Here is a 12471-nt window from a genome sequence, read left to right as displayed (position 1 = left end):
AGCACATTTTTATACAAAAACCTCTGGCACTGAAGGTGCTACAGCTAAGAAAATCCTCACATAGTGCAGTACGCTGTGGGCTGTAGAGGAACCTGCAGACATCTATCAACAGACATCCTATCCCATAAGTGTAGTTTAGTTTTATTTCCCCGATAAGGCAGGGTTGCTCTTAGCTCTCTGTAGCCTTGCTGTGAGACACAACAAAGAAAAACCTCACCTCACCATCACACATTAACAGTCAGCAGAAGGCTCACGCTCTATTATTCCCATTGAAGCTTTATGAAACTAAACAATTCTTTCACCCCATATGTCCTCTGCACTGCCATGGCTGTTTTTATATCATAATCTTTAAGATTGTATCTCAGTGGAGGGGCACAGTGGAGAGGGGATGCCTCCCAGAGGCAATGTGGAAAATGAAGTCAGGCGCATGTGAGCGAGGTTTTCAGCTGCAGTGATGCGTGAAGTGGAAAGCAGGGTCTGTTTCACAGAGTCTGCATTTCGTGGTTTACACAGACTCAGGGAGCTGCTCGGCTCTCGCTTATTTCCCTCACGTACACCAGACTGTCAAGTCAAGTGACCAAAGAAAGGAAGCAGGGGTCACTGATGGGAAACTGATAGCAAGAAACTCTGATTGGGTCGTATATAATCTTATGTATGTACAGTACAGGTATATTTGGGATGCAGAAAAAATCTCCACTTTTCTCCTAAAGGAAGCTTTAAATATAGAGGTTTCAACGACTCTTTGTGGAGGCTGGCAATTTCACGCATGAGCTACTAAAAGCTTGCATGCAAATGAACACCAGCAAACCTTACCGTATTAACATTTGGCTGATGAAATATAAAATATTGTTTTGCACCTGACTGTCTTATTGTCTTCGGAACCTTCATGCAGCATACATGCTTATGATACATCCTCTTAATACTCTCTCTGACATGGTGTTTGGGATGGTATTTTAGCTTTGCTCATCATGCTGCAGCAGCTTTGACTGGCTGTCAGGCAACGCATGTAACATCAAGTCACAGAAATTCAATTGGGTTAGGAAAATAATCTCCATCAATTTTTATTTTTGGTATTGTAAGAAGAAACCAATAAAGTAAAACAACTATGCAAGACCCTTGAGTAGATCATGGCAAATATTTCATCAAACTGATATCTTAGTTCATCATATACAGATTAATTTTTACAGTTTTCCCCCCATTTTCTCTCAATCCCACACTTATCACTAACAATTGGGGAGCCTGAAGGCAACACACACTTCCTCTGAGACACATGAAGCCATCCACAGAGCCTTTTCGAACTCCCTACTGGACAGTTGGATACTTAGAGGAAAGTACATACTAGCCCTTTTTTGCCTACATGAGCTTACAGCCACAAGTGATTGGTTAATTAACAGAGAAGAGAGTAACACCATCTCTACTACCCAAAAGCATGGCAGGTTACGCTCCATTAAGACTCCCAGCTATAAATGGCTGTGGAGTTTTTTTTTGGTGTTATGCAACTCCCCAGATTCTGTCAACTTGAAGAGTGGTTAGGATCCTACAGGAGGCTTGTTCAATAGCATCAAGGTCAAACCAAACATATTAGCTGTAACAGGAAATGCGTGTACAAAAAAGGAAAGACATTGATTGTGTGAAGTGCCGCATAACCTCTCTGACCTGCTAGCTCATTTGACTGGAAAGATCCTGCTTACTGTTTGCAGGGTCATCACCAATCAGAGCCAGGGCTAAATGGACCATTGTCAAAATGGCTAACTGTCAATCCCACAGATATGTAGTAGCAACCTGGGGATCGATCAGGGTATATGATCAATGACTAATCCTAAGCACATTCCCCAGAGCATGCATCAAAAATCCAAGTTGATTACTTTGGTTTTTCGTGTCAACATGAAACCCAAGCAGGATATAGGGGAATTTTTGTTTTTTTTGGTTAAGGTCAGATGGAAAGCTTTCCTTGGGCTGTGTTCATTCTGAATCTTGGTCTCTTTAAAAAGGTCAAGGCAACCTGGAGCATAGCTGAGCTGACGTTTTGGGAGAATGGGGCTGGTGAAAGTGTTGTTAAGGTGATTGCTGCTTTGATTGCTACAAGCAGCCAGCATGTCCCCTTTAGCACTCTCTTTCTCTCTACCTCTTTCCCTTCACTGGGATTGCACTCAGGGTTGTGATTTCTCCATACATCCCCCTTCCGGCAGATAAAAGAAGATAGAAGATGTGTCTGAAAAAAACTATAACGAGATGGAGGAAGGCAGAGAATTGCATGGACGTGACCACGACTGCCTGGGTCTCTAAACTCACTGCCAGCTTAATAAAGCACTGGAAAGATCTCCGCTGTAGTGTAATTGCTCTCACAGATAATATGGGCTGGATTTTCCAGTTAATGCTGTATCCTTTGCATAAATATAAGCACATATCAGACAAATAACCTGATATAAGCAAATGAAAGCAATGGGATATTTAATAGAAAAAAGGCGCGAAGGAGATAAGAAGAGGGGGGAGCCAATTCTTTTTGTAATTGTTTTATGTTGGGTAATCGTATAAAGGCTCTGGAATGACAAGCAGAGTAAAGAGAACCAATTCAGCATCACACGAAAGCGCATCGACTGTGGAAATCGGGTGAAATTGAATGACTGCAGCGTGAAAAGGCGGCTTGAGAGCTGCAGCACTCACACACTCCACTAGACTGGATAAGAACCTCTAGTGTGACAGTTCTGTCCTACTTGAGCGGGATGAGAATGTCAATGGTTGGCTGTGTTGGTGGAAAATGGCCATGCAGGTGTCTCGAGCACTGCCTGTCTTGCCTCGGAATGCATGTGTTTTCTTAGCTAAGGCCGAATTCCACCCCCCACCCCGAAACTCAGAAATGAGCTCTGCCATCATTAAGATAACTGTCATGGCACATGCATTATAAGCGAGCCTATATTTAAAGCACAATAAGATGCAGATAATAATCTACAATTATCCTCAGATGCACGTGAGTGGCAATCAGTGTCGTTTGGAGAATTACCAAGACGGCTAGACAAAAGACACTTCAGCTGGTTCTATATTCAGCAAAGTGTAATTGTGACAGAGACTGTCAAGCATAGCACGTGCGCACCGAGGCACTCAGTCTTCGTCTGTATATCCTTGATGAAATGCAGGATTGTTTTGGTATGTAGTTATCAGAGACGTTGGTTCACCTGCCATGAGTTTAGAAGAAAAAATACATCAAAGTTAACCTGCTTTCTATCAGAATAGTTTTTGTCGGTTGCAAGAACAATACATTTCATTGAAAGTCTTGTTTATTTGTAAGCATTTAAAGACATTCTGTTCTGTCTTCTTTTTTCCTCACCAATTCAGTGCATAAAAAGAGATGACATTCAGTTAAAAAAAAAAAGCAAACATCTGTGGTTTTGTAGTTTGGTCAGGGGAGAACCAGCACTGCTTTGATATCCAAAGGCATATTTCGTGGTGATGAAGTGATGATGAAATATATACACTTGTTCGTGTAAGTTACCCATTGGGGTAAAATGACTCTCTTAGGCCCTCTTGTAAATATTTGAAGAGTCTCTAAATGAATTCTGCAAGCAAACTCTACACTAATTTACTTTATTTGTAAATGCTATAGAGTGGCAAACATGAATGAATTTCCTCCGTTGAGGCATGTTGTTTAATTAAACTTTTAGGTACCTGACTTTCTCTCTCTCCCTCTGTTGTTTTGTGTTTCAGTCTGCTCGCAGTACTCGAGGGGCGTATTCGCCATTTTCGGCCTGTACGACAAGCGATCTGTGCACACGCTGACGTCCTTCTGTGGGGCACTGCACATCTCCCTCATCACACCCAGTTTCCCCATCGAGGGTGAGAGTCAGTTTGTGCTGCAGTTGAGGCCGTCTATACGAGGAGCGCTGCTCAGCATCCTCGACCACTACGACTGGAACCGCTTCGTATTCCTATATGACACCGATCGGGGTGAGGCTTGACTACACACACGCACACACACACTTAGCAGAGATGAGGGATGTGAGTGAGTGTGTCTGCGTATGTGTGTGCGCACATAAATCTACACACACACACACACACACACACACACACACACACACACACACACACACACACACACACACACACACACACATATCAGTTATCAGATGCTGTATAAAAACAACACACAAATCCACATAGGAACTATTTTATAGTGTTGCAGTTTTCACTAGTGGCTGTCTGTTGAACTGATGGACTCCTCTGATTGCAAAGGATTTTCCAACATCCTGCTAGTATTTTCTTAAAAGGAATTGCCGCTGCGGTTTTGTTTCTTCCTGAACATACGCCAGATCCTGTGCTCCCAGATCCCAAGAACACTTCCGCAGCGAAGAATCAGAGCTTGTCTTGTCTTTACCCCCTCCCTCGTCTCTTCTCTTTCCTCTCCATCAGTGTCTTTTCTTCTCTCTTCCTTTTCCCCTCAGTGTGCTAGACTGCTACACTGGCAGGAGTCCCGGAGGAGAGCTGTGGCTTCTGCTCTGACACGTTTCTTAAAGCGCACTCTCTTCCTGCAAGAGCCTGGCAGATGAGCGACTGCTACATCTGACTTTATCTTCATCTGTCATTGCAGACTGTGTGTTTTGGGTAGTCATACACTGGATAAACAACTCAGTTACCCATAGGATCAAATCCAGAAAAAAAGGAGGAAACATGAAGTGCAGTTGACGGACTGTTAATTTTTTTTCCAACTTACATATGTAAGGAAAAAAAACAGTGCAAGGTATGCAGTTATAAGAAAATAATCAGTGACAGGGTGGTGTGATGCAGCCAGACATGAAGCGGAGTTCCTCTTACCCCCGCCAGCATTGGGTATTATCCAATAACAGCATGCCATTAAGTATTCTATTCCTCTTAACCCACAACAGTTTGCCACTGATTATAGGCACCAGCTTCAAACATGGTGGAACCTTGTAGTGGGATCATGTTACTCTCTACAGTCATATACATTTGAGGTCACAATTTTACATATGCTTTGCAAAATCTCTAAAATGTTAATTAAAAAAATAAATAAATAAAAAAAATTCACATAACAGATCTTTGTATATATTCCACAAGACAACTGAATTTAGACAAAGATCAGTGACACTGAAGATCAAGAAGACAACACGATACATTAAGATCCAGGGGGTGTAAACTTATGAACACATTTTGAATGATTGGTATAAATTATTATTTTACTTGTCATCTTATTTTAGAAGCTACATAAGATATTTACATTTCCAGAAGACAAATAACACCAATTTACATCGATCATCCTGTTCAAAAGTTAACACCCCCTGGCTCGTAATGTATCCTGCTGCCTTCTAGAGAATAAGTGAACGTTTGCAGCTTTTGTAATAGATAAGTCTCTCAGTTGTCCTACATGTGAAAAGATGGGTCTCAAAGTCATAGAACTACTTCTGGAATGGGGTCAGAGTATGTAGAGCAGTGGTCTTCACTATTTTTTTCATGTGAGCCACACTGATAGGACAAAGTCAATAGGAGAGCCACTTTCACCACAAAGTATGAAAAGTTATTCAGTCTTAAATAGCTTATCTGCTTAAATACAATGTACAATATTGCAATACAATAATTACGTAAAATCATACCTGTCAAATTGATAAGAAATCGATCCATTTTTTTAGTCTGTGTGTACAGTAAACACAAGTTGTTAACTAGCATGAAACTGGCTATTGCGCAGAACGCAGTGAGTCAGTGACGAGTCAAATAATATATATAAATATATATTATTATTTGTAATAGAGCGCATTCGTTTTTCTATGCTTCCCTGATTGTTTTTAATGTTATTTAAATGAAAAATAAATTTTAACCACATGATCATATCATCGTGTTATTTACTGCCATGCGAGCCGCGTATTAAAGCTTGGCGAGCCGCAGGAAGCTCGCGAGCCGCGCAGTGAGTAACACTGATGTAGAGGATGCTGGAAAAGCAAAGAATGTACAGGACCTAATATTTTTGAAGATAAGCAGGAAGTTTAAGTTCCAAGACAAACAATAAATCATGAATAACAAAACAGTCGCTGATCCTCTGGGTATCAACATACAGTATTATGAATGAAGCACATGTAATCTGTTAACGTCTTAAACAGCTTAAACTAAAATAAGTATAATAAAATATTATTTTTAGAAGGATGCTTAAATAATAATGGAAAACCAGTCAGCTTTCCTTCTAGTGCAGGTTTTGGTGTTACAAAGCACATTTCTTGTTAAAGCATAGTTAGCTTTTCTTTTTCTCTTAGAAATTCCACCAGTTTTTATGATATTCTGATTGATCGATTTGATCTATTTGAATGTAAATAGAGATAGAGCACGTTAGTTAGTTTTGGAACATCCACTGATCATCTTCACTACTGTTCCCGCTTGAATCATATCAGTGGCCTAAATTTAGTAGCCTCATGATATGTATTGCGCGTGTTAGGTTTTAGGTGCATGCAGAGGTAGCATCTAATTATTTGGCATGCTTTTATATATCTAATATATAAATTGCTGCAGAAAAAAAACAGACAAATAAATAAAAGCTTCACATTGTTGATTTACCCTACTGGGCTGGCTAGCAAATATAATAACACACACATGCACACACATACACACACACACAGCCTCAGGCTACAGATTTATCAGATATTAATCAGCGCTCTGTTCTGTGTTGGTTATTTGAAGTAAAGGCTGTGGCTGTAAATTGAAAGTGAAGGCATTTTATAAAAGTATCCAGTGTAGAAAGCAGCAGCTATGCTGGAGTTCTGCTGGTGTGATTATGTATCAGATATCAGAGAACACCGACATGTAAACAATACTGATCCTCACTAGAAAACCATTGTCCATCTCTCCACCTGTTTTCTTTAGCGTTTATCCAATACAAAGTGGTCTGGAAACTAGAGTTATCCCAGGGGACTCAGGGCAAAGGATCGAGGACGTACTGTACAGGCTGCCAACCCATCACAGGGGACACGTCAGACAACTTAGAGAAGCAAATAAACCTACAACACATCTTAGGACTGGACAGGAAACCAGAGTACCTGGATAAAAAACCCTAACCCTGAAGGTGCAGGGCAAATGGCAAAACTTAATACCTATATCACTAGCTTATTAAATACAGTTACTGGAAAGTTATACATTGGGTATTGTTCAAAATTACTTCTTTTAGTCAATAAAACATCCGTTAAAAATAACACTTTTACTCCAAAAGATTTGAATTGTACACATTACAAGACAGAGATTGTGAGAATTTGTCATTTTTGCCCAGATGTCAATCCATCATTCATTGATGCCAATCTAATTTATTGCATTTAATCATTAAAAAAAATAAAACAAACATTTAAATAATAATAATAATAATAATAATAATAATAATAATAATAATAATAATAAGTGAATTTAGGCTTTTTTTAATTATTATTTCATAATTTAAGATAAAGAGATCAACATCCAATTTAATCTACCATAATCTAGTCCAAAAGATTATGGTAGATTAAGGTTATATTTTATACTGTATAGTCAAAATTCCATAGGTTACTATTGACTTTAAATTTTTTGTTTAATGTGACTGATTTGTCTCACTTGTAATCTTTAATAATTAAGTGATCTAGCCATAACCTTATCTACAAAAATAAGCCTTTCAGGAATGACAGTACATCTATCCATCCTCTACACCACTTATACTGTGGATGGATACTATACAAATAAATTGAATTTGAATTCGAGACACGTGGCAGGCTACAATATGGTCAGGATACCAATCAATCTCATGGCACAATTACAGACTATACTAATATACTAATCAACATACAATGTATGTCTTTGGAGTGGGGAGGAAAGCCCTGAGGCACGTGGAGAACATGCAAACAACACACACATATCTACAGTGGAGTCAGGGGTTAAAACCCCTGGAGGGGCAAATGGGCTACCCACCAAGCCACCATGATGGTAGTACATTCCCAAGATAGCAGCAGTAACTTTTGCATGTTTTAAAGCATTGAAATTAAATGTTTGCATGGATAGCTACACTAAATGTGGTGTTGTCACAGAATTAAAGATGCTCAAGAAAATATTTGGAACAAAATGTTTGGGTTATATGTTTACATTTACATGTCAATAGACAGCTCATTCATCGAGGACCAGCACAATATGGCCACCATATTGATTTATAAAATGATCTATGATTCCATCTAACAACAAAAACATGAACTAAGGCAATCGGAAAGCAGCCCATCATTCTGCTTGTTGGTTAAAAAAACAATATTATCGATTGCCAGTGCTGGCTCCAGTACCTCTGGTGGAAATATAGGCTGTGGATGGTAGAACATGCTAGCAGTAGGCTAGCAATCACAAACACACATGAATCCCAAATGGTAAACTGCAGGCTTGCCAGATTAGGCATAGGTTAATCCATTAATTATCAAAGCGAAAGGGAGGTGGTGCCAGTTACTGATTGTGACCATAAGGGTCCGTTTTACATGGACATCTGCTCATCCTGGAGTCAAGTGGCCCAAGGAGGCTGCGGGTGTCTCTCTCTCCAGCAGCCACATTAGCATATCTAACACAGCAATGTGGCTGGCTGAAATGAAAACTCTACTCATCAGTGCTTTGAGAACCCCAAAGACGTCTCAAAGCTGGGAGAACATGCAGCTTTGTGCCTGCCAGTGTGACTTATAAACACAGGAGCAAAGCTTTGTATGTTTTTTTCAGAAGCCTGAGCCTAAGTCCAAGATCTGTTTTATTGAGGGTTTAAAGGAGCTGGTGTGAAAAATTGCAATTCAGATACTGCTTGCTAGGGGGTTGTTTTGTCGACATGATGACCTTAAAATGCCCATAAAATGACAATTTTGTGCGGTTTGGCATGCTAACAGCACTTTTTGCCAATTTTGCCAATAACAGCCATCTCTGGATCTGATGTATTTGGGCAGGGTTTATTCTTTTTCACCAAATGAGACATGACATCATCACTAAGCTTTACATATTACTTATCATAAAATACTGGTTTTTCACATTTTGTATTTAGACTAAAGTTTGTTAGTTTGATAGAAGTTTTACAGTATGAGTTAATCTAATATATGGTATTTTGTAAATGGGAGACTATTGGCATGCTAATTTAGCACACCGTACTACAGAAAAGACGGTACATGCACGAGTTAACAGCATCGTGTTAGATACTTAACACATAAACTATGTTAACACAGCACTGATGATCAATGGAAATGTGTTACAAGTTTTTGAGGAACAGTTTAGGAACCATTTGGTTGCTAAACTGTAAAATGGTAACCATAAATAGTTAAGGAACCATTTAAAACATGCGAATTATACTTACTATCCATGAAATGATTTATTCTGACAGACTCTTCTCTTCTACAGGATACTCTATCCTCCAGGCCATCATGGAGAAAGCAGGTCAGAATGGCTGGCAGGTCAGTGCAATTTGCGTGGAGAACTTCAACGATGCAAACTACCGGCAGCTCCTGGAGGATTTGGACCGCAGGCAGGAGAAAACCTTTGTCATAGACCTGGAGCCAGAACGACTCACCAACATGCTGGAACAGGTAAAACTCAAAAAGCAAATGAGTATCACATGACTCTGTTCAGTTATGATTGTATGAAAAATCACCCAATAAATAGAACATATCTAAACCTGATCACACCACACCACACCACACCACAAGGTCAGATACTGTACAAGCATAAATCCGTTTCTCTCTCAAAGACACCAAAAATGGGATTTCTGCCTGTCTTTGCCATGTTACACTTCACAGTGATGCTTAATGGTCCATATGAAAATAGGCTTTTTTCTGTTTTTAACTATGCCACAGTTAAAGTTACTCAGATCACTGAGATTCAGTTGAACATTAACTGAATCTCCTGACCTGTATCTGCATGCCTCTATACATTGTGTTGTTGCCACATGATTGGCTGCAATCACACCAATAAAGTATCTAAGGATCTAAGGACAGTTAGGATGTTGGTAAACGGATTGGATGGTTGTATGTTCATATCCTACCACTGCCAAGCTGCTACCCCTGGGCCATTGAGCAAGGCCTTTTACACTCATATGGGGCAGCCTTAGAATCGATTTTAAAGGGTGGCTGTGGTAATTTGTGTTTATTGAGTTATAAGAACATTAGTGAGATCAGAAACTGGTGTTTGGTGAGGAGGTCTGGGATGCAGTCAGTGGTGTTGAGCTCAGGGCTCTGTGCAGGATATTCAAGTTCTTCCACTATATCCTTGGCAAACCATTTCTTCATGGAGCTCATTGTGTGCACAGGTTTGAGCCTTTTAGATCCAGTGAAGGGAAATCGGAAATCTACTCCATACAAAGACATCCTACACAATTCGTGTGCTTCAAAATTTGTGGCAACAGTTTGGAGAGGAACAGTGTGATGGTTTTGTTTACTTATTATCATGTAGTATGTGTATATGTACTATATGTGCATTCCCTCCTCAGAGGACCATGAAATCTTTGTAGGGTAAGATTTCTACACAATTCTTGAAAACTTTTTTCAATCAAAACTTTGTTTGTGACATTATTATCTGCACTGTATAAAATAACTAGTTTGTCATTTTTAGAGCCTGTTACCTTTGAGACTTGAAGTTGCAATTGCAATGAAATAACTCCTACCAACTGACACCAGCTGTCCATATAAACTATGTATGTTTTGTTCTAGGCCAGACAAAATGTTAAAGTAACCCTGAAATGATAAACCTCAAGAGATCGAATTAATTATTTACCCAATTACTATAAAATACTTTTCAAAATTATGGATCAAACAGTCTGTGTATCCAAGAATTACACATGGTATCCAAATCTAAATTTTTTATATGGCAAGCTTTTTTTGTAGAGCACCCAGAAATTAGGTCAACAGAGATGCTAACGGCTGATTAGCATATAGCATGGATACATAAATAAGAAATCTATGACAGGAACTCATATACAAGATCTGGACCAAACCAGGTGTAAACTGTGACTATAATTTAAAAAATCTCCCTGACAAACAACTAGTTTAAAACTGTTTACAATGATTTAGTGCACAAGAGCATTTTCTATATGCTGTGACCAATTTTCACATGATTGCCTTTCAAAATAATTTCCTTCGCTGTCACAAGTCTTTGAGATATGAGAGGCCGTATTTACTTAATATCTCTGCTCTGACAGAACATTATAAGCCGAGGCAGTGTCTATTATTGCTGTTAATTAAAAACAGCAGAAGTCTGATTTCCCCCTCGGCTGGTAGCACAAGCATTTCATTCAGGTGTCGAGCGAACAGTGATGACCTTGTGTGTGTGTTGTTTTTACAGATCGTGAGCGTTGGCAAGCATGTCAAAGGCTACCATTACATTATGGCTAATTTGGTGAGTGAAATTGTTTTGTCCTCTTTGTTTCCTTCTTCTCTTCCTTTCCCCATATTTCCTCAACTCCTACTCTTCCTTCCTCCCTGTGTGGCTTTGTTAATCTTTTCCTTTTCAAGACGTCAAGTCTAATTCATATTCCGTGCTGCAGCGCCGGTGACAAAACAGAACAGGCTCGGGATTGGCTCAGGAGGGCAAGAAGGGGGGACAAGTGTTTACAGAATCAGTCTTATCACAGGCCAGCTTGAATATTTCCCTTCCTCTCTTCATCTCACTTTTGTCCACCGCAACAGGGTTTTAAGGACATCAATCTGGAGCGTTTCATGCATGGCGGGGCAAACGTGACAGGCTTTCAGCTGGTGGACTTCAGCAATCCTATGGTGATTAAACTCCTGCAGCGCTGGAATAAGCTGGACCAGAGAGAGTATCCCGGTTCAGACGTACCTCCGAAGGTAAACTCACTTTGATTCAGATAAACCAGTTCCTGCTAAAATATATTCCAGTCATGGTCTACTCTGGAAATTAAACAAGTAACCCTGAAAGCTTCTCAGATCTTTGTTGATAGTAGCAGTTTTGTCTTGTCCCATGGCAAAAGCATCATTATCACATGATGACTTGGCCAGTGAGCTCAGCTGGATAGAGTATGGTGTTAATAACACCAAGGTTGTGGGTTTGAGCTCTGTACATGGGGCAGTGGTGGCGATCGGAGGCTTGGGGTTCATCCCCAGCACTTCCAAGCTGCCACTCTTGGGCCCTTGAGCAAGGCCTTTAACCCTTTCAGCTTCAGAGTGTTGTATCATGGCTGACCCTGTGCTTCAACCCCAACCTCCAAAGTTGTGATATGCGAAGAAAGAATTTCACTGTGCAGTAATGTATATGTGACAAATTAAAGGTTTCTATTCTATGATAATATTTTGGTTCTAGACCCGTATCCACTCTTTTATTCACCAGTTGTGTTCACCTGTGTTTTGTTTCCAGTATCATCTGCACATCACTGTTCGTTGCAGTCTTTTCCATAATAACGATTTTTTTTTTATTATGTCCTAGCCTTATTGTTTCAAAGAAAGATTTTCTGCATCTCTATAGTTTTGACCCTGTGCCTCCTTTCTGATTATGGATTGCCAT

General features: G+C 39.8%; 1 protein-coding gene across 9 annotated transcripts in view; it reads left to right on the top strand.

Moving 5' to 3' along the window:
• gria4b (glutamate receptor, ionotropic, AMPA 4b) overlaps positions 1-12471 on the top strand; it is a 100022-nt gene that overhangs the window by 42632 nt on the left and 44919 nt on the right. For all 9 annotated transcript variants that reach the window (XR_003438684.2, XR_007138972.1, XM_027134131.2 and 6 more), the window contains exons 3-6: positions 3703-3942; positions 9361-9545; positions 11296-11349; positions 11640-11798. Coding sequence is in view for 7 of the 9 variants with exons in the window: in XM_027134131.2 (XP_026989932.1) it covers positions 3703-3942; positions 9361-9545; positions 11296-11349; positions 11640-11798 (638 nt within the window). In the remaining 2 variants the exon portion in view is untranslated. The remainder of the gene's footprint in view (positions 1-3702; positions 3943-9360; positions 9546-11295; positions 11350-11639; positions 11799-12471) is intronic.

Source organism: Tachysurus fulvidraco, chromosome 21, assembly GCF_022655615.1.
Source record: "Tachysurus fulvidraco isolate hzauxx_2018 chromosome 21, HZAU_PFXX_2.0, whole genome shotgun sequence".
Classification (NCBI taxonomy): domain Eukaryota; kingdom Metazoa; phylum Chordata; class Actinopteri; order Siluriformes; family Bagridae; genus Tachysurus; species Tachysurus fulvidraco.
This window is presented reverse-complemented; position numbering and strand designations above follow the sequence as displayed.